General features: G+C 34.1%; 1 protein-coding gene across 1 annotated transcript; it reads right to left on the bottom strand.

The window, feature by feature from the left end:
- Nucleotides 1-17,571: 17,571 nt before the first annotated feature.
- On the bottom strand, nt 17,572-26,675 carry LOC112004029 (cyclin-J18). The gene is made up of 8 exons (XM_065761056.1): nt 26,581-26,675; nt 25,842-25,944; nt 25,649-25,747; nt 25,543-25,560; nt 25,389-25,459; nt 25,139-25,265; nt 24,964-25,024; nt 17,572-18,189 (listed from the first exon to the last, which is right to left on the bottom strand). The coding sequence occupies exons 1-8, from the start codon at nt 26,673-26,675 to the stop codon at nt 18,107-18,109; spliced, it is 657 nt and encodes a 218-aa protein (XP_065617128.1). The 3' UTR covers nt 17,572-18,106.
- Nucleotides 26,676-27,728: the final 1,053 nt, after the last annotated feature.

Below are 27,728 nucleotides of genomic sequence, written 5' to 3'. Positions count from 1 at the left end.
AAATTCATTTTGAATTCCTTACCCTTACCTACAAATAATGATATATATTAAAGAGTGGGGACAATCTTTAATCCAAACCTTTTCCTTTGTAGTTTTGTTGAAGTATAATTCAAAATAATTTTACAACAACACCTTATTTTCTTACCACCCTACACATTAATTATAACTTTTGAAAAAAAAAATTATTGGTTGTAGTGAGCCAAGTTTGAGATGGTAAGCATTTGAGATGGTAAGCAAATTAGAGGATGTTGTGAATTTTTGTTACAACCTTATTTTGTCAAAAGCAGCACTAATATATAGAAATTCTACCTCTATTTAAAAAGTTACCTTCTTATTGACAAGATATATTTTATTTTTAAGAAAATTTTAAGTACATTTTAAGTACATATGGTATCTCATTGTGTAACTCCTATGTTTTTTTATAAAAGCAATCAAAGAATCATTGATTCTTTTCAATTTTATTTTGAGCAAAGATCAAGCTCTCGTCCTATTACATATTGCCATTTTTTTTTTGCTAAACTATTACATATTGACATATTGTGTAATTTGGTAACCAACTATTTTTACTGTCAAGTCATACCATATCAGTGCATGTATGTATAGAAACTTAGTAAGTGTACCATATCAGTGCATGCATGTATGATAAGAAAATAAAGCAATGATTTTGATATCTAATATAAATTAAGGGTTCAAATGTGGGACCAATTATCTTTGAGTGGATCTTTCTCTCTTTCTTTTCCTTGGCTTCTTCTTCTTCTTTTTTTTTTCTTTTTTTTTTCTTTTCTTTTCTTTTTTTTGGGTAATTGTTAACGTATACACTTAAATGACACCATATTTTATATATAAAAAAGGGGCTTTATGGTAAAAGCGTTTAACCGACATAACTTTTGAGACTTCAACCATTAGAAAGTATACAACTCTTTGTGTCATCATTTTTAACCGATAATAGTTATAAGGTAGACATCAATAATCGAGGAGAAAAAAAGAAGCCCCAAAAGAGAGAAAGAACCCCATGCATGGCCATGGTAAAAACTAAAAAGTCCATCAGTTTGAGATTGAAGGAAAACATTTCCAGGTTCCGACCCTTTTCCCTATGTTGGGTTTGGGTTTGCGTCATCATTTTAACCCATAGTAAAAGTACTTGAGACTTGAGAGGCCTTATATAATCTAGCATTCGTAAGGCAATAACTTCAATCACCATCATTTAACACACACAAAGTTCTCTCCACCTTTTTCTTTCTTTAAGTTATTTAGCACACAAAAAAGAGCCCAAAAGAGATTCTAATCAATAAAGATCATTAAATTGAAATTCTCTCCTCTTTGAAACCAAACTCAGTTACAACCAAAAAAATAAAATAAAATAACTTTTACGTTTATTACACAAGATAAAAGCTTTCAATCAATGACAAAGAAAGGTTCATAGAGATTCTAAACATAGAGACCCCACGAAAAAAAGTAAGCACACGAGTGGAAAGTAAGATTATGAAGCATGGAATTTGGTTGCCCTTGTGATACAAGAAACTCATATCGCATCCGTCTATATAGATCCATGACTTGCTTGGCTATGGTTTTTTTTTTTTTTTTTCTTTTTGGGAGAATCGATGCTTGGCTAGCCTATGGTTAATTGGTTATAATAATAATTGTGCAGAAATAATGCATGCAGGATAAAGTGGGGGAGCCAATCCCATGCCAATTAGGATTCGATTTCTATAAATACGTACATCATGGTCCCTTAAACTCCCGTCCAATATACTTCTTTTCATTTCAGGTAAATTGTTTTAATTCAATAATTGCCCTTATTGTGAGTTTTTTATTTTATAGTTTTGGTCATTTTTATCTTTCACAGGAATAAGTTCAGAGATCAAAATGGACAAAAATAGTAATAAAAGAAGGTCAGGTTTCACTATGTAAATCATGGAATTAACCATTCTCCTAAAACTTGTCCGCCCCCCAAAAATTAAAGCATTTATTTTGGCAATGTTTGATATATGTTTTTGCTTATGTATTTATTGTTCACTACATTAATTTCTCTACATTTGCATTCATCTTGAGATGAGTTGTCAATATTGAAAACATACAACACCTAATTAGTGATGAAAGCAGTTCAACCTTAGATAGTGATTAAGAAGATGTTTATAATTTGTTTTGCATCTTAAACACGGTGAGTAGCTTCTTCCCAAAAAAAAAAATACAGTGAGTAGTTACTTAGATATTTTCCTTTTTCTTTTTGGGATTTTCAAGTGTTATATTGGACTTAATTAATGTTTATGTGAGCCATGAGAATTAACTTAGACTCTTGACTTTTAATTTCAACAATTTCTTTTATGACAAAATTTGACTTCAAACATGTTTAGAATTATAAGCTCCAACATGCCCTAATAAACTAACATGTGTCCCTTGTCATATGCATTGTACATAACTAATTTAACTACACATAGCCTCATACAACCCTAGTTAATTCACCTATATTTTTGCCAATAAAAATAAAATTAAACAAAGCTCAAAAACATAATTTCTCTCTCTTTCTCCCTCTCTCTTCAACATCATTCGCCTAGTGAAACACTAAGCTTTGATCAATCCTTTCACTCCATCGGTTACCCCCAAACCCTTGCTTGTCTCCATCATCAGTCGACCTAGTCTCTGACACTCCACCTTCGACCACGTCACTACTATTTTGCCAGTCAAACCCATGTCTTCTACCACCCTAGGCTTTAACACACCATGATAAACTGACATGTGTTCTGGTCATGTACATTGCACATGACTAATTTAACTATACATAACCTCACCCATATTTTTGCCAATTAAAAGAAAAATAAAACTGTTGACACCCCATTTTGCAACCTGTATTTAACCTCACATGGAGGGTAAAAGGGTAATTTTGCCTTGAAAATATGTATCTTGATTTTGGCCATTAGATCCTTAATCTCATTTCACTAAAATAATCTTGATGTTGTAACGATCAAATCGACTGGTCATAAGCCTTAATCGGACCACCAGATTAAAAGTTATCATCAAATCAAGTTTTAATGGTTGAGATGTACTATCAAAAATTTAGTCCTACTATATATGATTATAAGTGTAATCAATTTGAGATCAATGACGTATCATAATTTGATTGGTTAGGATTATATTTTTATGGTGAGGTTGCATACACCTAATTAATTAGATAGTTAAACATTAATTATTCAATGAGTAATTTGTGCAATTATCTTTTAATGAGAGTAAATTTGGAACCAATTAAGTCTGAAATGTGAGTGATTAGAGCCATTTAATGTTAATTGGGAGCTAATTTAGGACCTATTAATGTTAATTGTGCTGAAACCATTTTCTAACAAATGACCTCTGCTTACGATTTCATCAATATCTCTTAGAATATTTTGAATCTGTGAATTAGGTTAATTTTTCCAGAAACTAGACATCTAGGGCTTCAATTTGAGCATAAGAACGAGACAATTCCGATCAGAATTGAGTCAGATATGATTTTTCTAAATTGGCTCTATAGGCTGTTACAGTAGTTACGGGAAAACCGAATTTTGTCTTGTTCCTCACTCCCACCAATCTGTCCATTTAATGCACCAGATTTTTTCCAATGCTAAAATGAGGTATAGGTTCATGATTTTTTGTCAACCCTCATTAAATGTTCTTCTATTCATATTTCCTCCACCACTACTATATAAATTCTCCCTCTCCTTCATTCAAAAACACACCAAAATCCCCTCTCTCCTCATCTCTTGAGTTCTAGTAAAGTTGAGTAGTCTTGTCATATCTTGATCTTCCTGAGACTCAAGATATCGAGTGAGACATTCTTCCTCTCTTAACTCTTCTTTTCCTCTACCTTTAAGACCTCTACCAAGAGTATCCTCCTCCACCGTATGGATATTGCATGAAGGTATAATCCCTTTCCCTAACTTGTTTTTTGTGATGTCATGATAAGAATTTAGGATTAAAGCATGATAGTAATTATTTAAATTCTCTTGAATATGTTTGAATGTTCTTAAATGTTCTTATGTGTTCTTCACATGTTCATGCATAAACACTAGTTTTGATCTTAAATCCACATAAAAAAAAAAATATGAAAACATGTTTGTTTCATAATTCTTTCCAATCTTTAAATCTAGGTTATCACTATCCACACACATTCACTAGAATTTATTTTTCAATCCAAATGCAATGCTTAATAAATTGAATTAGGGTTTATCACATGCACATACTTTAAATTCAACATGCAAATTAATTAATAACATATTAGATGATGTGATATGAATGTTGGCCACCATAATCTGGAAGAGTGGTTTCACCGGATAAGGTGGGTGCCTAACACTTTCTCACCTTGTAACATAGCCTCCGAATTTAAATCAAGGGTTAGTAGATCAAATGTTTATCCATGTAATTTTCAATTTTTAGATTGTAACTAGGAAACAAAACTATGTAATTTATCTTAGATTGTATTTAGGACCAAAGCCATGTAACTTTCCTATGATCAATGTAAATTTAATTGAAAATTAATAAAATGAGGAATTTTTCAATTTTGGTTTTCTTATTTATCCCAATAATTAAATAAGTAGCGATTCCATTGTAAAACCCTTTATCTAAAAGGGAAAATATAAACTAGTCAAACCTCCATTTTGAGAGGCAATAACACGACTTCACCCATTCACGTGGGTTTGGCCTAGCAATCCTAAAAAACGGACCGGGGGCACGGTCTCTCATAGAAACAAAACTCAAAAATGTAATCTCTCTCTCTCTCTCTCTCTCTCTCTCTCTCTCTCTCTCTCTTCAACATCATTGTGCCCAGTGGACCACCAAGATTCCGTCAATCTTCTCTCACTCTTCAATCACACCTAATCCTCACCCATCTCCATTGCCAACCGACTCAATCTCTAGCGCTTCACCTTCCACCACGTCACTATCACTTCACTGAGGAAGAGATCATCAGCCAAAAGCCTCTCCTTAAACTCACCAAACTACATTAACCACCATAAATGCCATTGACTTCTCTAACTCTATGAACCTTTTAACCACCACACTAGGGACTTTCCCGAACTTGATCACAACTGCCAAGTCCTTTGGCAAACTCTTCGACGACCTCCCTACCTGCCAAAACCATTAACTCTTCATTTTTGTTCTTAATTGTCCTTTGCCAACCATCTTTCATCATCTTCCCTTCTTTAGCTGTAGTTGTTTATGTTGTTGTTGTTTCCATCAATGAAGACAACATCATTTGGGGTGAAGGAAGTGGTGAGGAAATGTTTTGGTGGTCGTTATGGAGAGAAAAAGAGCTAGATGATGAAAGACATGAGTATTGACTAGAGGAGCAGTGTTTTGTTTTTGTTTTTGTTTTTTGTTTTTAATCAGCAAAAATATAGGTGAGTTAACTAGGGCTGGGTAAGGTTATTTGCATTTAAATTAGTCATGTGCATTACATATAATAAAGACATATGTCATTTTATTAGGGTGTGTTGGAGTTATAGGCTTCAAACATGTTTAGAGCCAAACTTTGTCCATTTTTTAAACCAAAGCTATAGATATATTATAAAGAATCAATGAGTACAATTGGAAGGAGGAAAGGACATCTCTCTATCCAGCTCCAAAACATGTTTAAATCCAATTAATTTTGTCATTTTTTAAACCAAAGCAATAAATATATTACGAAGAATCATTAAGTACAATTGGAAAGAGGAATGGCCACCCCTCTATCCAACAAGAGAGGTAGGAATGACAACAGGGTGGGTTTCCTATTCCCCGCCCTCACCCCATTTACTCATTCTGGCCATACTCAAAATTTTTAATATATAATTAATTAAAAGTTTATTTTGAATTCATTAAATTAAAATTCATAAAACATTAAAAACAAAAACAAGTTTTAACATACAACAATACAACAATTCAAGTGGTAATAAACACAAAAACAATTCAAACAAAATAATACAAGAAGTAAAAAATATAAACAATTTAAATCTTAAAACATAAAAATATAAATTCAATAATAAATTTTTTTTAAAAAAATCATAAATTCAAAGTTTGAATATAAATTTACACACACACACACATACATATTTTATTAAAAACCTATAAAAAAAATACTTTTAATAGTTTAAATATAAATGGGGTGGGTGCAGGGCGGGTATCAAGGAAAATGTTAGCCCCAATCTCTACCCCATTTGCTATGCAGGGTAGGTAAAACCTGTTCATTAAGGATGAGAACCAACGAGGTTGGTTTAAATTGACATCCTTAAATAAAGGTCCTCCATCTCCTTTATATGGGAGACCATAAACTCATGAATCTTAGGTTTGTGACAAACTAAACCTTTTATTGGTGTTTTAGATTAAAATCTAATGGATTTAATCATGTGTAAAGAAAATAACATAATCATAAAAGTATTTAAAAATTATTGATGACATAGCAAAAAAAAACTAAATGCATATTATATAATTAAATTCGTTAGGCTTTAACAAAAAAAAAATTATGTAAGATGTTTACAACTTAATTAACGTATGAACGTATGTACATAAAAGAGGCATGCAAAAATATTTTGGACTATTTGAGATGTTAATTTATGGAATGATCAAATTAAAGTTTTAAGTTGTCAATTTTATTCATCTTCTTCTTAATTTACCGAAGTAAAATAAAATAACTTTCTTTTTTCTTTTTTTTTTTCTTTTTTTTTTCTTTTTTGATGAGAAATAATAACTTTCTTAAGTGTTGTACATCTTCTCAATTCATTACCTTTAAATATGTTATATGATGAAGCGTAAGTTCGCCAGTCAAGGTGATCAGATGGAAGCAACCTCCGACCTGTATGAATGTACTCTCAAGGTTGGTCACCGGTATGGTGCTTGCCACAACGCCTCTGATGCCAAAGTCAGTATAATGCAATCTTCTCAATTTGCTTGAAAGTATTAATGCAAATGCAATCTTCTCAATTTTTGGGTACTTGGATTTAGCCCCTTGGAAAGCTTGGTTGACGTAGTAAACTGGGAGTTGTTTCTTGTCTTCTTCTCGAATCAGAGTTGCACTCATGACTGTATTTGATACCACCAAATATAAATATAGATTTTCTCCTTCCTTGGAAGGACTCAAGAGGGGTGGGTTGCTTAGGTAATGCTTGAGTTCTTGAAACGCAGCTTCGCACTCATCTGTCCAGGCGAATGCCTGCTTTAAGGTCTTGAAAAAGGGGAGACATTTATCCGTCGCCCTAGAGACGAACCTATTAAGAGCTGCAATTCTTCCTGTGAGCTTTTGGACTTCCTTGACGGTCCTAGGTGATGCCATGTTGATTATGGCCTGCACCTTCTCCGGGTTTGCTTCTGTTCCTCTTTGGGACACCAAGAATCCCAAGAATTTGCCTGAAGCTACACCAAAAACACACTTATTAGGATTCAACTTCATCTGGTATTGTTTGAGGGTGACGAACATCTCCTTCAAGTCGTCCAGGTGAGCGAGTTCTTCCTTACTCTTGATGAGCATGTCATCCACGTACGCTTCCATATTCCTGCCGATCTGTTTGCTAAACATTTTGTTCACTAACCTCTGGTAAGTAGCCCCTGCATTCTTTAATCCAAAAGGCATTACCTTATAACAATAGAGCCCATGGCCTGTGATGAAAGCAATCTTCTCTTGATCTTGCTCAGCCATTTTTATTTGGTTGTATCCTGAGAAAGCGTCCATGAATGTCATCAACTTATGTCCAGCGGTAGAATCCATAAGCTGGTCTATCATTGGCAGAGGAAAACTATTCTTCGGGCATGCTTTGTTTAGGTCCATGAAGTCTACACACATTCTCCACTTCCCATTTGCTTTCTTCACTAGGATGACATTTGCGAGCCAATCAGGATAGTATACTTCCCGAATGAACCTTACCGTCAACAATTTGCTAACTTTGTCTGTAACCGCCTAATCTCGCTCTAGAGCAAAGATTCTCCGTTTCTGCTTGACGGGCTTCCTTTCTGGGTCCGCGTTCAACTTATGTTGAATGATTTCTGAGGATATGCCTGGCATGTCCTCGTGGTCCCAAGTGAAGACATCTTGATTCTCTTTTAAGAATTGGACGAGCCTTGATTTCATCTCAGGACTTAGCTTCGTCCCTATCCTCGTCGTCTTGGTTGCCTCTCCTTCGTTCAGTACCACTGTTTCCAAGGCCTCCATTTTGTCTTCTTCTTTCTCTCCAATCGTCCATGTGTGGTTCTCCTTGGCAACCAAGACGGCCTGGTAGCATTCTTTAGCTAAGACCTAATCCCCTTTTATTTCTCCGACTCCGCTGTCCGTTGGGAACTTCACCTTCAGGCAATAGGTGGACGTGGCTGCCTTCCATTTTTTGAGCATGGGTCTCCTAATATCACATTGTAAGATGAAGGGCAATCTACCACCAAGAAGTCTATCTGACGAGTTAACTGCTTCAGGTAAGTCCCCACTGTTACTATCAACGTCACTATGCCCTTGGGATATACTCTATCGCCACTGAAACTGACAAGAGGGGAGTCAAATGGGCGCAATCTCTTTGGATCTAACTTTAGCTGCTAAAAAGCAAGGAGGTAGATGATGTCTGTGGAGCTACCGTTGTCTACGAGGATCCTTTTAGTGTTGAATCCCTCTATAGTCAGCATTATAACTAAAGGATCAATGTGAGGCTGCTTCACACCCCTGACATCTGCTTCGTTGAAAGATATATCCTGGTCTGTCCGTCTTCACTTGGACAGAGGTATCATGTAGACACTGTTCACCTGTCTTTGGCACGCTTTCCTGAGGGATTTGAATGACCCACCTAGGAACGGTCCTCCTACTATTGTATTGATTTCCCCGATAATATCCTGGGGAGGCTAGGAGGTGTTATCTTCATCTTTGGACGAGGATTCCTTCTAATTTTTGTTACCATCCTTGAATCTGTTAAACTCCCCTTTCTTCATATACCTTCATAACTTTCTTTCCTTATCAACTTTTCTATTTGCTCTTTAAGGTCCCGACAATCTTCGATGTAGTGACCATGATCCCTGTGAAACCGACAGTACTTGTTCTTGTCACGGATGTGGGGAGATGAATTCAATGGCCTTGGCCATTTAAGGAAGTGCTCGTCCTTAATTTGCATTAAAATCTTGTCAACAGGTATAATTAAAGGGGTAAATTTTACCGTTTAGGAGCTTTTATCATCTCTCTTTCTGTTCCCATCATTGGTTCGGCGATCCGGCCGCTCCCTCTTCTGCCCCCTATGCTCGTCATCCTTCTTCCCTCTGTGTCCTGGCTTCTCTGCATCCTTTATGGCTGCTAATGCGTCTTCAGCGTTTATGTACTTCTCTGCTTTTAGGAGCATTTCTGCCATCGTTTTTGGAGGATTCTTCGCGAGTGAAGCCACGAGATCTCTGGACTTTAATCTTGCTTTGAAATTCGTCAACTACACCTTATCATCAGCTTCGTCCACCTCTAGGGTCTCCCGAGTAAAGTGTTTAACGTAAGACCTCAGGGTTTCTTTCTCTCCCTGCCTAATGGTAAGCAAGTAGTTTGCTGGCCTCTTAGGTCGCCCCCCAATGAAGTGCCGTAAAAAGGCGTTGCTCAACTGGTCAAAGTTGTCAATGGATGACGTTGGCAACTTGGTGAATCATTCCCTTACAGCTCCTTTGAGAGTAGTGGGGAAGGAACGACATAGTATCTCGTCAGGGGGCTGTTGGAGGCCCAGCGTTGTTTTAATGGTATTAAGATGATCCTGAGGATCTTTTAGCCCGTCGAATGGCACAATTTGAGGAAGGCGAAATTTCGTCGGTACTGAGCACTCTAGGACGGCCGTAGTGAACTGCGAATCCATGGCTTTAACCATTCTGTCCACACTCCGGTCCGTTTTCTCCTTGATGGCATGTCGTAACTCATTCATCTCTTTTCTCATCTCTCGCAAAAGATCTGAGTTTTGTTCATCAGGAGTGGTGGGTCTGCGTTGATTACTCCTTCTGTGGCTGTCTCCCTCATCCTTTGGGTTGCCCTTTAATCGATTCTCCTTTTGTTGAAGCCGCAACTTCATTTCCTAGTTTTGCCTAGTAAGTTCTTCAACAGTGGCCGCGAGAGCCTGGACTTGCTGAGCCAAGGCTGCGGAATCTAGGTTAGATTCCATCTGAATATGGAAGTTATGTGAAAACTACGTTTTCTAACACAAACACGAAAATGTCACTTTCTCACAGACGGCGCCAAATTGATGAAGTGTAAGTTCGTCAGTCAAGGTGATCAGATGGAAGCAACCTCCGACCTGTATGAATGTACTCTCAAGGGTGGTCACCGATGTGATGCCTACCACAACGCCTCCAATGCCAAAGTCAGTATAAGAAAATCTTTGAGCAAAATGCAATATGTTAGAATAAAAAGAAATCATTGTGTATCTGTGTCAATGTACCTTATACTTGGCGATGTGTGGGCTTTATATATGTTTTCATAGCTTCTAGCCATTGGGGTAGTTATGGAAGTCTTAATGCTCCTCTTGGTAATGTGTAATGTGGCCTTAATGTGCTCCAACGGTTCATACAGTTGGCCATGTAACCGCTTTGGGTATAATTGTGCTGCATTGAATGGTCTTCTTGCCTTCGTCAATGACGCGGGTATTAGTTTGTTCGTCCAGAGATATCTTCATCTGTATTATGGATGTCATCTTCGGTAAATGAATTTGTAAGTATCGTCATTATACATATACACATATTAATTGCAAGAGTCACTTGGGTGTGAAAAAATAGAAGAAACAAAATTATTCAGCTCAACAATCATATTTCATCATACAATGAAGACCTAATGGGAAAGTCATTATCTTAACCATCTGCTTAAACTCCAATTAATCAGATCATCAAGACTAGCATATTCTATCCTATCTAACACGCTAAAAATGATTGACATCTGACCTAATAACATTAATACCATTCATCTCAATAATTATAGAACACCCAATTAATGCAGAAGAATGTGTTAGTTTGGTAGTAGTTTAGGTCACAATTCTATATATATTTTAATTATAAAGATCTATGATAATATACTACAAGCTTAATGCATTAATTAAAGGAGAGTGACTAGGGTGCAAAGATGAAGACAAAGGAACTATAGCTGGCCTTATAAGAGAGTATAGGATTGATGGACCCAGTATTGTTTTTTAACATCAATTGTTGTAGCAAAGAGAAAATTAAGATGCCATCTTTATTATTCATGGTCCCCGCTTGGGTGTATCTGTTTCTTTTTCTTTTTTTTCAACTAGGTGAAAAAGAAATAATGTAACAATTTAATTACTATTCGTCTAACCCCAATCACCCACATCAAATCATATCCAACCTATTAATAAAGTTGCAAATCTAACTTCATTTTCTCTTTCGAAATGACTAAAAGAAAAGTGATTTAGAAAGTTAAAAAGGAGCAAGCATGTAGTATCTTTTAAATTCATTTTTTTTAGAAAGATTAGAATCTGAGTTTTGACGAGTTGGTCCTCTTGCTGTTGTTCTCTGGGCTTAAAAATTGGTGAACTTTATTTTATATCACTATCACGTCGGCTTACACTTTGGTCTTTTGAGTTTTGAAAATCCATGCATAGCTCAAAGACAAGTCTCATCTCCAAATAGGTTAAGGAAAATTTTGCCTCCAATTATTACAATTATTAATTATACACAAAGTGGTTTTGTGCACGAAAGGTTAATTATTGATAATATGTACTAATTGCTTTTGAAACTACACATCATATTAGTCAAAAAAGAGAGGGGAAGGTGGGGGAAGTGTCTTTGAACCTAGATATAAGGAAAGTTTATGATTGAGTGGTATGGGTATGACTGGAGAAAATTATGAAAAATCTAGGCTTCAGTGATTAATGGAAAAGTTTAATAATGCTGTCTATTTCCCCTGTTAAAGATTAATGGAGTGCCTCGTGGTTGCATAACTCCTACTAGGAGTTTACACCAAGGAAATCCATTGTCTCCTTATTTGCTCTTAATTTGTGTGGAGGGACTTTCTGCTTTGTTTAAAAAATCTATTGATGATGGGGTGTTACATGGGGTTTCGGTTTGCAAAAGGGGATCCAATATTTCTCACTTTTTTTTTTCTTTTTTGCAGATGATAGCTTAATATTTTGCAAAACATCTTTGAAGGAATGCGATTCTTTACAAAGAATAATTGGTGTGTATGAGAAAGCTTCGGGCCAACAATTAAATAGAGCAAAATCATCCTTCTTTTTCGGCAAAAATACCCCAAATGATATCCAAGAGGAGTTCAAATCTAGATTTGATGCACAAGTTATCCAACAACATGAAAAGTATCTTGGTCTTCCTTCGTTGATGGGTAGATCTAAAAGAAATCATTTCTTGGATTTGAAAGAAAAGTTGGTAAATAAAATGGTTGGGTGGAAAGAGAAGCTTCTAGCAAAAGCTGGAAAGGAAATTTAAATTAAACTTATAGCTCAAGCTGTTCCGACATACATAATGAGTTGCTTCAAGACCCTAGACTTTCTATGTGATTAGTTAACTAGTATAGTGAGGAATTTCAGTTGAGGTCCGAAGGGTAAGGAAAGGAAGATGGCGTGGATCAATTGGGAGAAATTATGCATTCCTAAAAGTCAAGGTGTTTTGGGTTTTAAGCTTCTTAAGGAGTTCAATCTAGCATTGTTAACTCAACAATGGTGGAAACTTCAGCCAGAACCTAATTCTTTAGCCTAATGTGTTCTCAAAGTTAAATATTTTTCGAAGTGTGATTTTATGGATGCTACTTTGGGGAGGAGATCTTCTTATCTGTGGAGGAGTATTATGTCTGCTCAACATGCTGTTAGAAGGGGTTTGAGTTGGACAGTGAGGAATGGTCAAAAGATTAAGATTTGGTTTAATAAATAGCTTCCCACTCCATCGACTTTTAAAGTCACTTCTCCCATGAACCTCTCCCGGGTATGTGATTTGATTAGCAGTGAATGTGGGGGAAGTGGAAATCCAAGGTAGTGAAGACTATGTTTCTTCCACATGATGCTAAAACCATTTTGGGTATTCCTATTAGTTCAACTCTTCTGGAGGATTCAAAGATATGGAATGCTTCACCAAATGACAACTTTTCTGTTAGGAGTGCATACAAGTTTTCTGTAGCTCTAATGATGGGGTGCTTCAAAAGTTTTGGAGGAAAGTTTGGAGCTTACAAATTCCTAGTAAGGTTAAGCATTTTGCTTGGAGGGCCTGTAAAAATATCCGACCTTGTCTTTCTAATCTTAAAAAGAGAGGTATTTTGGCGGATAGTGTGTGTGAGCTATGTGGTGTGGAGGAGGAGTCCTCGGGTCACTTGTTTTGGACCTGTTCTTTTGCTGCAAAAGTGTGGGAGTTAACCTCTGTTTTTCAGGCTCAGCAAAGGGTGCATTTTCAGAACTTTATGGACTTACTTTGATTCCTTTGGGATAGCCAACAATCTACTGATGATACTCTCTTTTTCGCTATTTCTACTGCTTGTGATATGTGGACAAGAAGGAATGAGAAAAGAAATGATAAGAAGTTTTTATCGGGTCTTTTGCTTGTGCAGTGGGTTAGGCAGCACCTCAGCGAGTTTCAGTCTGCAAATGTGAAGCTTCCTCTAGAAAATGAAACTAGTTCTCATGCATGGATTCAACCTTCTGCCCCTTTGTTCAAAGTTAATGTGGATGGTGCTATTTTTTTTTTCAACATGTGTGGTGTGGGTGTTGTGATAAAACATGATAAGGGTTTGGTGGTTGGTGCTCTCAGTAAGAAGTTGAATTTGCCTTTAGGGCCATTTTGAAATGGGTTTCTTAGTTGCAAGGGATATCGAGAATCATGAGATTATCCTTAGGGGTGATTCGCTTGTGCTATTTAATGCTATTGCAAGGAAAACTTCTCTATCATTGATAGCTTCTGTTGTGTATGAAATTATTTCTCTTTCTCATACTTTTCATAGGTTTGAGGTTTCTCATATTCTTAGGAATGACAATAGTACTACCCATTTGTCAGAAAACATGCTCAAGGTATTGAACAATATGTTTATCATTATACTTAAATACTAATCAATTTTTAGTATAGGCGGATTAAACCTAGATTTCTTATTCAATTATTAGAAACTTTACTTGAACCTACTTTTTTTTTTTTTTTTTTGACTTGACTAAACGTGGTTGGAGATTACGAATTAAAATGTCATGGGAGCAAGCAAATTTCCTAGTGCGTCATTTTTCATCAATTGTTTGAAACAATTTTGAGAAAACTACATTTTAAACCCTATATTTAGGATAATAACAAATTAAACCATATAGTTCCAAAAATAACAAATTAAATCCTAAAATTTTAAAAAGTATCAAATTAAATTATATAGTTTCAAAAATAACAAATTAAGCCCTAGGTTTGAAAAAGTAACAAATCAAACCCTCAATCCAATGTTGAATTCCAAATACAATGTAATTCCACTTAATTGCGTGAGATTTAGTATGTGTTTGGATCTGGCATTTTGCATTTCAAAATTTGGAGTTTTGCCCTTTTTTTTTTTTTTTGGCAGGTTTTTCAACTTTTACCCAACAAAGTGCACTATTGAACACTGTTCATGTACTGTTTACGCACTGTTCACTGGATCCACAACCATTTTATTCAAAAAAAATATTAAAAATAGGTCCCACAGTACTATTCACACATTTAAAAATTATTTTGCTATAGTATTTTCAATTTTCATTTTTCAATTTTTAGCAAAATAAACTGTATTCAAACGAACCCTTAATTTGTTATTCTTCAAAATTTTCAAAATTTAAAGGTTCAATTTATAGCTTTTGAAAATATATGTAGGGTTTAATTTGTTGCAACTCTAAATTATAGGGTTTAAAATATAATTTACCCACATATTCTTCTCAAGCAAGTCATGAATATTCCATGTGACCATATCACTTTTAAAATCTCAATGGGTTTTTCCTATTCCCAGCTACTGTAACAATTGTGTGGTGTCACATGAGATGTTGGAGTTCTCGAACCAAACCAAAGGGCGATTTTTGTCTCAAAAGTGAGGTCATAAAAACATGAAATGCAGAAGAAGCATTTCTGGTACAAAAATGTAGTAAAAAAGTAGAAGCATGGTGCCTCTCCCAAACCAATAACCCCCCTCTCGTCCCCACCGCACCTTCTAAAAGAAACAAAAGAATATAAGCCATTATAGTGACTAGTGAGTTCATTGAATGATTGAAATCTTACTCATAAATCATATCCCTCAAGAAGTTTTGAAATTTTCCTCAGCACTTTCCTGCTTACCAGTACTTGGGACAAAGACAAAAGAAAAGAGCAACCAAATTACTGAACTGGGAGTTTAAAACATGAGAGAGAGAGAGACAGAGAGAGAGAGAGGGGTAAAAATCCAAAGGCTAAAAGTTAACAAAGCTCAATTACTAGTACCTTGTCCGCAAAAAAAAAAAAATTGACAAATTCAGTGGTACCTACTTACCATTAAGAAAAATGAATATGGTTTGTTTGGTAGGGGAGACAAGAAGTACAAATTTGCACCAAGTGGCTGGAGGCTGGGTGGTTATTTACAATTATTAGCCGACACAATCAAAGAACTGTGGTCTTAGATGCTTTGAGAGCAATGTCATGGACTCTCTCTTAAAGAACTAATCGAGTTTTATTTCATAATAATAGTGGGTATTAAGAATCTCTAAACAAACATTTTCACCCTCAAGTTAAGTCTTTAGTTACTCAAGCTTCTTATTTTTAGTTAAACTTTTATTTATACTGTGGAGAATCATGATTAATCCTGCACCATGAAACAATCTTAATTACAGTAGGAAAGTTAGCAAGGCCATTTAACCAATCTCTCTCTCTCTCTCTCAAGATGGAGAATGTATGGAGTTGAAGCACATCATAATGAACATAAAATATCTTTTTTTTTTAGTAAAAGGGATTGTATTACTGAAGCTAAGTTATCCATGTCACCTTTGATTTTGAACATAAAATATCAAAATCAAATTCATTTCACCTTTGACTTTTTGGATTTAATAACCATAAATATAAGTTATCCATGCAATGATTGGAAAACATAAGTCCATTTATAGTTATTTATTTTTCTCCAGATAATTTTTTTGCTGTACTTAGAATTTGAACCTTCCACCAGATCCATCGTCTGGGTCATAAGAGGTGCTGGATTCCATTTGAGTATTTGAACCAAAACATAAAATAACAGTTGTCTTACTTTCGGTTGTATAGACTTCACATATCTAGAACAAATATTCTAAGAGCATCCCATACTATACACAGAAACATAAAATTTTCTTATAAAATGATGTGATGACATACCTTTTTTTTTTGGCCACAAGTGGAAAACTTATATTGTACACATGATCTATTACATTTTTCTTTTCTTTTGATAGAAATGTATTATATCTCTATCTCATATGAATATGAATCCCATATGTGGGATTTATATGTGACATCTATTTAGACGTGAAAGGAAAGTATAGTACACCAAACATGCTAAATAATTTCAGCCAAATAAAGATTGGACGTGCTAGATACTACACTTGATAAAAGAGCTTCCATATGATTTCATATGTAAATTTTTGTAAAAAAATTTTATTCCAAGAAAAGTAATTCTTATTTTGAAATTACAAAATAAAAATAATAGAAATGTTCGCCACAAAAACAAGATGAAACACTTAAAACCTATTTGGACACGCAAGAACATTTTTCATGCATCACAAGTGCTATCTTTAGCGCACAAAAGCTTACAAAATGATAAACAATTCTAAATCGATACACATAACATATTGTCTTAAAGTACAATATGTTTGACTTTTCATTAATAATGATTCCCTAAGGGACAAATTAAATGATTAGAAAATCTAAGATTTTACTTGAAATTTAAATTTAAATTTTAATATAAAAACACTTTGAGTGAGAATCATGCATTTTTACATTATTTAATTGTATTATAATGCCAAATATTGGAGGAACATTATTGAAGATGAAAAAATAAATAAAAAAGATATCTGAAGCGCACAATGTCAAAAGATTCAACTTTTCGAAAGGATATTAAAAAAAAAAAAAAATCCATTAAGAGGAGAAGATATACATAGCTTTTACCCCTAAAAAAAGTACAAAATTTATACCCTATTTGAGATTAAGGTCCAAGATTTTTAATTTTATCAATTAAATTCTCAAACTTTTGAAACTGTTTCAATTTAAAATCTATGTCCATCATTATTATTTATTTCCGTTATTCTGGAAAATAACAAAAAAAGAAAGAAAATGGAAACTGTTGATAAAACTTTACGTTTCCGCCATTAAATTTTTTTTTTTTTTGGAGAATATTTCAGCCATTAAATTGGATTATGAATATGCATACCCTAGGTGAAATGCAAAGTTTCATCATTGGTTTCTTGTATTTCTTTGCTCCATTATTGTTCAGCATAACATAAATGAATAATGGAAATGAACAGAGGTTTAAATTTGAAACAATTTCATAAATTTAAAACCGCAATTGACAAAATAATAATCTTTTAAAACCGTAATTGACAAAATAATAATAATAATCTAGAACCCAATATGAAAGTATAATCTTATTCAGCAAAAAAATATATGAGTATAATCTCTAGGTGTTTTTATATAATTTCTAAAAAAAAAAAAAAAAAACTGGAAATAAGAATAGAATTCACATATGGTGCACATGCCCATGCTAGGCAGTACAAAGTTTTGGCACTCTCTCCCTCTCTCTTAAGACTTACCTCTAAAGGGACATGAAAAGTTAAGAGTTTTTGTCCATGAACTCAATTGGCCGTGTGGTAGAGCCCACACTTCATGAACTGTCCAAAAGTAATTTCTGGATTTGGATTGATGAAACCCCACCCAACCATCTCTTTTCACAATTTTCTGGGCTCATCTTTATTACAATCACTTTTTACAGATAAAAGACCTCACTATAACGTAAATTTAAGTAGCTTTTAATGAGGTGATTAGCAAAAAAGGATAAAAAAGGAGCCTTCCATGGGATGCTACTTCAATACCCAAAAATGTTTGCTTCGGCACCAGCACCCCCTGGTGGGATGACACGTGTCAGTGCTAAAGCAATACTTTTGAGGGTGAAAATAACATTTGCCTACTTTACATGCATTAGTCATTAGTGCTTCCTGGTTAAAAATCAAATACCCTGTAACAATCAATAAGACTCAAACACATGCTTCAGAAGGTCTGTGACGATCTCTATGATATCCTCTTCTTTGCACGAGGTTACAAACTTTACTGCAACAACAAAATTTTCCTCAATTAGTGCTTAGCTTCATCTCACAAATTGATATACTTAATAGGAGATAGTATCTCATGTGTTAGTCCACCTGTCAGTGAGAGAGCGGTCTTATGCACCTAGCACATGAGAGATTTTTCTGCTTGATAAAATGAAAATGCCATAATATAATTAATGAAACAATTTTTTTAGCTATTACTATATCATTAAAGAAGATTAACAATTTTACCCACTTAACATGGTGCAAATGTGAAAACAATTTTCCACAAAATTTTGGGTTTTTGACAACTGAAACCTTACAAGGAGGATCAATGCCTTCTCTCAGCAAGTTCACACCTACCTAGAATTATCAACACAAGTTCTAATAGATTATGTTTGAGCTTAAGAAAACTTAGATGAGTATTAAGCTTGTATTAGACAACACCTGGGTTAGCTTGAAATCTCCTAACTCTAAATGTTTTCCTAATTATAAAGAAATAGTTTTTGGCTAACTAAACATCAGATTACCCAGGTTCTGGCCATGATTTTAACTCATGATTGACCATAATATTAAAGTTTATATTTGTTTATGGTAGTTCAAAACTTATGGTCCAATTGAGAGCAGAAGAAAATATCCCAATTTAGGAGAGGACTGGAATGATATAAATGACAGAAGTAAACGAAACAATAATTCAACACAGTAAATGCAGGCAGGGCAAGGACTGATTATACTTGGCAGGTAGTACCGCAGTAGTGGAAAGAGAAAATGGTCATATTATTAAAAAGTACAAGAAGGACCCAGGTACTAGTAGAGTAGGTGGCAGGGCCAGGAAAGCATCAGCTTCCTTGAAAGCAAGCAAGCTAGCTGGATATAACTAAAAATGGTAAAATGTTTGTTCAAATGGGCCCTGACAATGTTATTTACACACAAGGCAATATTTTTTATAAGGTAGGTGCCGTTAATAACAATTTTTTTGAAATTTTTTGACAATTTTTTATTTATTTATAGTTTTATAAGTATAGTTTGGTGTCTTTTATGACTTTTTCTGACAAATTTTTTTTTTTTTTGTTTTTTTTGCACCTTAACAAGTATCGGTCGTGCTTATTAACATTTCAATTTTTATAATAGTTAAGTTCATAAACTTCTATGACAAAAAAAAAAAAAAAAGTTCATAAACTTCTATTATAATTTTATAGCAAATGTTAAGGTGTTTGTTAATGTTGCACTCATGTGAGTCCTAATTGATAAAAAAATTAAACAAAAAGAAAAAAAAAAAGACATAAAACTAACCCCACAACTTATTTTAATATTTTTCTCTCTCTATAATACTGATCTCACAATCTAAAAACTGCAAAAATATCTACAATAAAGCTGAAAAAAAAGTACAAAAGTAAAACACATTACAGTACCTATTAACACAACTCTATTTTTATTTATCACTAACTATTTACACGTTAAATTTTTTGTGTACGAACTTTCTCCCCAAGATTTTTAATGATCTTCATCGTCATCATAAGTTGCGTCTTTGGATAAATTCCAATACATGCAACATTGAGTAGAGTAGAGCAGAGACAGGTTGTAAGAACACCAATACCCCTACTACTCCCACCCCACTTTACTCACAAAAAGATCCTTTAGAGAGAGAGAGAGAGAGAGAGAGAGAGAGAGAATCTGCAGCAAGAAAACAAAAACAAAAACAAAAACAAAAACAAACCCAAAAGCAAAGCCAACTCCTAAGATATGCGCATGCAGGGAGAGACTAAACCAACTACACTGTCATCAAAGAGTTATTATGGGAAGGCTATATTCTCTAGTACAGACTGGTTTTCATATATTTATTATGCCTTTACTCGTCGCATTCACACGTGTGCTTTTCATTTGTATGTTTAGGAAGGCTATTATATCTCTAGCACAGGCTGGTTCTCAACAACCCTTGTACACCTAGACCTAGGGGTGAAGAGGTATGACTGTATGTGAACAGAGAATGCCAAAGTCCTTACCCACATATCAAATCGAATTTGATATGGTGGTCGCTGGGTCAAATATCTTTGCTGACTCCTTTAATCCAGAAGGATACCCAGTGTGAATTACTGATCGATGAAAATCTTGACATTAGACATTGTGTTTGATGACTGCCCCACTGGCCAGAGAAAAATTTGTACATACTGAAATTGATTCACCAAAGGGAAAACTTAGTTGAAAGGATAAAATTTACGTAATCTTCTTTTAACTATTGTCATTTAAGTTCTTTAGTTTGAATTTAATTGTTTTATCAATCAATATAACCTAGAAAACCTATGTTTTGTGCTGCCCTGATAATTTATTTAAAAAATAACATTGGAAATAACAATTTTTGATATACTTCTATCCAATGTGACTCTTTCACTCATGCATTTAATCTTTACTTGGTTCGTTGCAAATATATTTTGGAAAACATATTCCACATTTTCAGATGTGTTTCATTGTAAATTTGGTCAAATTTGAAAATATTTTCCATTGAACGAATTTTTTTTTTTTTTAATAAAAATTTGTAAAATGTTTGATTTAAAAAATATTCGGTAAAACATTATACAAAACACAGTCACACCCCCCTTCCTTCTTTGTTCTCTCTCCAAGACCACCACTCCTCCCTTCTTTCCTTCTCCGACTAGCTTAGTGTTAGGAAAATCGGTGCAATGGCAAGCAAATTGAAACAAACGCGTAGCAAATCGTCAAAACCTCTTATTGTTCTTTGGATCAGATGGTGACTGGCATTTCACAATGGAAAATGATGGCAAGGAGGCTTGATAGTAGCTGAGAGGCGCCAACAGTGGTTAGGAGGTATCAGTTTTGGATCGATTTGGTGGTTTGTGGTTGGAAAATTTTAGATCATACCAAAAACCTAAAAACGTTGACTAAAAATATTTTCAATTGAAAACATTTACAAAGAAACAAAAAGGATGCAATTTTGGGTAGTATTTATTACGCCCAAAATGAACTAAACTCATGACTTAAAAGTCACAAGTTCAGTTTATTTTGGCTATGAATCCAGGCAAATGTGTAACAAATTTCCCCTTTTTGCTTTTATCACTTCAGCAAAAGACTCTTCTTCTCTCCCTAGTCGGAGGGGGTATCATTTACTCGCCAATCAGGTAGAAATAGCACAACAGGACAGATTACAGCTACTATCCTCATAGACAAATTTGATAGAAGACAAATTTGTACTTCAAAAGAATATTGACTATACCAAACAAAAAATTTCATCGACGCTGTGATCTAAATTTACTCTAGCATTCTCTATAAACTAACAGGCCTTCCATTGCCTTTTTGTACTTTACGACTAAAATCACGGCTAACATCCAAGTAAAGAATATGGGTGGACCCACTGGGGGATTTCGTGTAATTCTAGTACCACGTCCTTTGTGAAACCTTTTTTCGCAACTATTTTATATGATAAATTATAATTTATTGTTTGTAATTTTCACATAAACTCAATAATTTTTTTTCATTAATTACAATATGCTACTTCAAAATTGTGGCAAAGTTACCGAGGTATAATTATTTTTTGGGAATTTGTGGTCACAGCTCAAAATCCACCGACATAAATCCCAAACAGCGACATATGAGAGAGAAAATACTATGCCGTCCAAAGGAGAAATCCAGGATCATATATATGTGTTGTCAGCAGTGATTCTATGTAGTTCATGTAAGTAATGTACAACGGACCAGGACAATGGCTTTACATTTTGGTGGACCACAAGATTGATGATGAAATACAGCAATGTGGTTATGAGTCAACGTTGATGACTATGGAATGACAAAGATGACCGGTTAATGAATGAATCAACAGTGCATCAAGAAAAGCTGTCTATCACTCACTAGCCACCACCTTCAAGGTTCGGAAACCCTTTCAAATACAATGAGTACCCCCACGTCAACCATCATTACTCATATCTCATAAGCTAACAAAATTGGGCTCTTTCACTAGGTGTTTATATGGCCCAATAATAATCAAATGGGCCTCATGAATTTGAGGGTTCCCAGTTTATAGGATCAACAAAATGTCAAGCCCAGGTCCCAGGGTAATGGTCAGGGAATGGAGAGAATTCAAGTACTACCTATAACAACTAAAAGAAAAAGAAGTCTGGCCTTAAATATGCCATTTATACCAAAGAGTAATGCTAATTCTTTTCTTTTCTTTTTTTAATTATTATTATTATTATTATGTATCCAAAACTTTATTATGCTCCAATAATGGCATGCCCACTTCAAATCTTCAATATGTATGTCAAAAAAATTATGAAATTTGTGTCATTACACTTTTTAAACTTATTGATATACCAAGGGATTACAATGCCACTCTTAAAGCGTGGCACTCACTATGAATGTGAAGTGATTACCAATTTGAAAGTATGACCTAAGTGGATGAGTTGCTATCTAAAGGTAACATGGCAATTGAAGCACTGTGAAGTTTAGCATCGACATAACATAAACTGCCACACCATCAAAATCAAAACTGTCAGAGCTTTCACAATTGCCCCTCACTACCATGCCCATGTCACCATGAGTGTTTTTAGACATAATCCACAAACTTAAAATTACAGGGTAAATGTTATTTGAACACAGATGGATTGTTGATGTGGTTTGGTCAGCTATAAGGTGAGGATACAACCATATTGGAGTTTTCAGATAACAGCTTGTGCACACACATGCAAGGTATGCCTAGTAGATGATGACTAAAAAGGGTTTACACTTTTCTTAGCAAAATAAAGACAGAAATAGAAATAAAAGGAGTAAGGGGCACTCATATAGTGTCATAATCATACTAGCAGTCTTGATGCATATACTATACAATATGATATTTTATCAAATACATTTCATAATTTTAATAGTTTTAAGTTATGCTTGATGATGCAGTGGCATCAATTTTTATAGTTTAACAAACCTTCTTGTCAGAGGTTTAGTTATGCTTGATGATGCAGTGGCATCAATCTATCTCTTTATAAATTAATGTTTTAAATAGAGAAAGAATTGAGATAACAGCCTTAAATAGATAGTTCTGTAACAAGCTTCATGTATCACATCCTCTCTATGTGTGTGTTTTTGTTATTTTGAGTGCATAGCATTCTCATTATTGAAAGACACTATGCTTACAATACTAATACAAATACTTGCATGAGCCGTTTGCCTCTTTTTCTTAAGATTTTCAAAGTCAAATAATGTTTAAAATCTATAATCTGTTTCTTTATAAGTATTTATAGGCTACAAGATATTTAGAATAAAGAAGTAAGATTAAAGTCCAAACAAATCATTGAAATCCCTTTCTAACCGGCTATGGTTTACTCTTAAAGCAAATCCTTATCCCCCCATACAATATGTTCCTAATAGCGGAAGAAAGCAATATATAATCCACTACGAGCAAAGCAAATGAAATGTGATTTTCAGTGAACAAGCAGAAGAAATAATTAAATAATTCAAGACAAAATTCCCTTCAAAAACAAACAGAAACTAGCCAATGCACAGAATTGTGGTCCTGTCAGCTAAGCACCTCGTTAGCACATCACCTGGAGATAGAAATTTCTTGACTTGACAAATATTGAACACTTTACCTAGTGATTGGTAATAAGGCTAAAAGATTACAGTGGCCTTGATCCTATATGGCAATAAATATTGTATGAGTCAATCCCATGCAGAACCCTCTAAGTCTCTTCTACTCATATTTTATGGCATCAATTTAGCAAGAGGGAAGCATTACCTACAAGCTTTCAAATTAAGTCCAAAGCCATATGCTATATCTATTTTGTTCAACATGCTTGTGAAATTCCAGATCTGAATTCCTAAACTGAATTAATCAACAGGTTGAATTAGCATCAATTAACGGAACTCTGTGAACTATGAAATCAGCAAGTTGAACAATCATAGGTTGAAGTTCCAAATCTTCAATAATCAGAGTTCTATGGATTCCAAAGTCAGCATTAAGTTGTGATCCTCCGAAAATTAATGATTTCTCTAGATTATTTATGATTATACCTAACTCTATTTCTAATTTTACCTTTTCCTGTATACCATAATTTATATCTTGTATATTTAATTTTCTAGATTTTTCACCTGCCCACTTTGTCTCCTAAGTCCTATGATTATTCACTTTTTGATCATTGTATTTATTATTTACATTAGTTTCCATGTTAAAGACCCTATATTCCAAGTGCCTATACGAATTCTATTCTCTTGGACTAACGTCTTTACCCTCATATGTCTATCAAATGCAGGAACTTGTGTCCAAACTTCACTACACCTAAGCTCCCATATATGGAATGCCCTAACCCACCCTTGTCTTCTTTTCATTGCATTTGGGGCCTGATACAGCATGCTGTTAAGAAAGGACGCCCCAAAGTATATCTATCATAGGTCCATTCATAATAAATTTACTAAATTTTAGGCTGGCCCTCAAGCTACCACAACCCTTCTCGGCTGTAAACAGGAGGTAAGACAGATGTTCTGAAAGCAAGACCATCCTCAGCCAATAAAGCAGGCTATTTCACACACTACAAGACTCCAACGTTCTAATCCAAATAGACTGTGTGATGAAAATTATTAAGAATGTAATTTTCTTTACCATATGGATATATTATATAAAGAAAATAATAGAAACAAAAGGTTACTTGACAAACAAATACGAATATGGTGGGATGAAAAAAATGGAACTGAAAATTTGAAACCTAGACTGATAGGTAGTTTACGGTTTAACTGTCCAATTAGGTCCAAGTTTGAGATGAAGAAAATGAATTGATGATATTTACAAGCAGTATCTTACCCCAGGGAAGAACAGGAAACTCCTGCCTCTGTTTAGGGACTGTAATCACATATGAAGCAACCTGCAATAGAGAAGAAAATTTTATCCCCAAAAGAAAGAAAATGAATACATGTGCACCAAATTATAATTACTTGAATTGGAATATAAATAGTTAAAAAGGAAAAAAAGAACATGCCAAAACTGATGCAGCAAGAGAACGAGGAGAACTATAAAGAACCGATGTCTCATCCCTTTCATAAAGAAGATCCATAATATCGATGCATGCTTCAAAGTTCAAAACCTCGCCCAATTTTGCCACTTCCCTGAATTCAAAAACACATAAAAGATGTACCTAGATGAAACCAGTTATAATTAAGACAAACAAACTATATATGTCCATGACTATGTAACTATAGAAATTACGAGTTTGAAACAAAGGGGCTTACTTGAACTGAAAATAAAGCTCTTCAAGGAATACAAAAGCATTGTTTGCCGTACCAATCTCAAAATCCAACACCTTCAAAATGTCATCTATATCTTTATATCACGTACATCAAACTATAATAGTTTAAGAAACCTCAATGGTTCAATGAAATTAACCTGCAATAAGACCACCTCCTACAGAATATCCCCATCAACCACAGTGAACACGACAATATAAAAAGCAAGCAGTTTCTAAAACCATTGTTGAACACAAGTAGCTTACTGCTTCTACAAAATCACGCGTTGTAAAATGTTGTTCCGTGATAGTCCTGTCGCCCAAAGACTTCAAACTTTTCACCGACAATGGACGGGAATCATGTATCTACAAAAACATCAATGTTGTAAGAAGCAATAACAAAAATTTAACCCAAAAGAATAAAAGAGAGCCTGCAGCAAATTAAAACATGAAAACCCACTTTGCTCGAAACCCATATAGAAATAAGCGCAAACAACTGCAAGTTGCTCTCTCTTATTGGTTGCAAAAGCCAGTTTGCAGTGGCATCCCCTTCTTGTGTGAACCTTTACAAGAACATTACAATTTTAGCATTACATCATATAGGAAAGGAACAAAGAAATTGGGCGAAAAAAAAAAAAACAGTAACATAGAGAGAATGCAAATAATGCTTGAAAATTCGATTCTTCCTAAAAATAAAATTTTAATAATACAAAAAAAAAAAAAAAAATTGTTCAAACCAAGTCCGAGGTTTATTCTCATTCTTATTGAGACTAGAAATAATAGAAAAAAAATTTATAAAAAAAAAATGGAATTATTATTATGTTGAGACCAAATCTATAAATTGTGTTGTTAACTTGCTATACAATTAATGTTTTCAGTTCATGAAAATCGAATAATTAAATCACAAATGAGGATTTATATGCAGTGTAATTTGAGGAAAAATTGAACAAATTCCTCAACTATTTATGCAACCATAATGGAATGAAGTGATTGAAAGCTTAAAACAAATAATAAGGGCAATAAAACAGTGAATAGATAGTGAGGCACAAATATATATATATATATATATATATAAATAGTGCTGTGATACAAATTGCAGATTCATAGTGAGTGTAATTTGAGAAAAAAAAATTGAATCAAATTCCTGAAATATGTATGTAATGTAATGTAATAAAACAGTGAAAAAGTTGGAGTTGGACCTGGACAAGGAGGGGTAGAATCGATCAAAGAAGAGCGACAATGCGGCGTATTTCACAATCGGTACGACTTTCAGGTCCTTTTGTTTGCATTGCATTGCATTCAGAACAAAGTTGAATATAATAAATTTGGAGAGAAGTGATTAGATATTGAATATGAAGAAAAAGAGATGACCCGAGCGGATTGGATGAGGAATTGGAGCAGTGGAAGACGCAGAGGCCGCTGCTGCTCACTCCGCATCCACATGTTCATGTTCTCAAAATCTGGAAGCGGGAACCCAATATTTCGCACCTTTGAAGGATGAATTTGAAAGTTAAAGTGTTAAACTTAATTATAGCATTTTTTTTTTTTTTTGAGAGGAATAATTATAAAAAATTCTTATTTGGTAAAATGAAATTTTAACCATATTTTTTTAAAAATAATTTAAAGGTTGTTCTTGCTCTTTATAATATTATTGTTATTATTATTATTATTATTATTATTATTATTGTGGATAATGACTTCCTACAATAAAATTGATTGGAAGTAATGCTACTTATTATGTGAATACAATTTAAGGGCCAAGGAGTTCAATGATATTTTATAACACTTCCTATCACAAATATTTATGAGTGTTCGCGTTAGTTCATGCAAAATTTTTTGTATATTTTAACATAAAACTTTTTTTTTTTCTATTTGACCTAACCACTTTTCCAAAGATACACCTTAGATTATTTATTCTAAAAGTTATTTTAATAAAATATTCATTATTCATACATTTTTTAAAGGAGAAATTACAGTATACTCATCTGTGATTTGACTATTTTTCACTTTGTTTACCTGTGATTTAAAACTTAACACTTTGCCCACCTGAATTTTAATCTGTTCGCTCTCAGTTACCCACCTCACCCTCATACGTTAGAAAAACACATTTTTAATATAAATCAGAATATAGTATGGATAAAAAACACAAACTATTGAAACTTTTCCTCATGAGCCCTAGAAATTCTGAGACAACCCCAATATCACAACCAGTTCAAAGTAATTATAATAATTTTTCATATGCAAACATTCTAATGTTCCACCAATCAAATTACCATCAATGCTATTATTTTTTGAATAATTAAGCTTAAGAACAACATCTGGATATTTTGAACTAAACGAACCGACA

The sequence above is a fragment of the Quercus suber genome, unplaced genomic scaffold (genome assembly GCF_002906115.3).
Source record: "Quercus suber isolate HL8 unplaced genomic scaffold, Cork oak 2.0 scaffold_394, whole genome shotgun sequence".
NCBI lineage: Eukaryota > Viridiplantae > Streptophyta > Magnoliopsida > Fagales > Fagaceae > Quercus > Quercus suber.
The sequence above is the reverse complement of the archived record's forward strand: the minus strand, read 5'-3'. Positions and strand labels throughout refer to the sequence as shown.

Coding starts and splice junctions, on each gene's coding strand:
- LOC112004029 (XM_065761056.1), bottom strand. CDS start 26,675: ATGCAATGCAAACAAAAGGACCTGAAAGTCGTACCGATTGTGAAATAC. Junction 25,025..25,138: donor CTCTTGCTGCATCAGTTTTG/GCATGTTCTTTT, acceptor TCTCTATTGCAG/GTTGCTTCATATGTGATTAC. Junction 18,190..24,963: donor GTTTCCTGTTCTTCCCTGGG/GTAAGATACTGC, acceptor TTGTTGTTGCAG/TAAAGTTTGTAACCTCGTGC.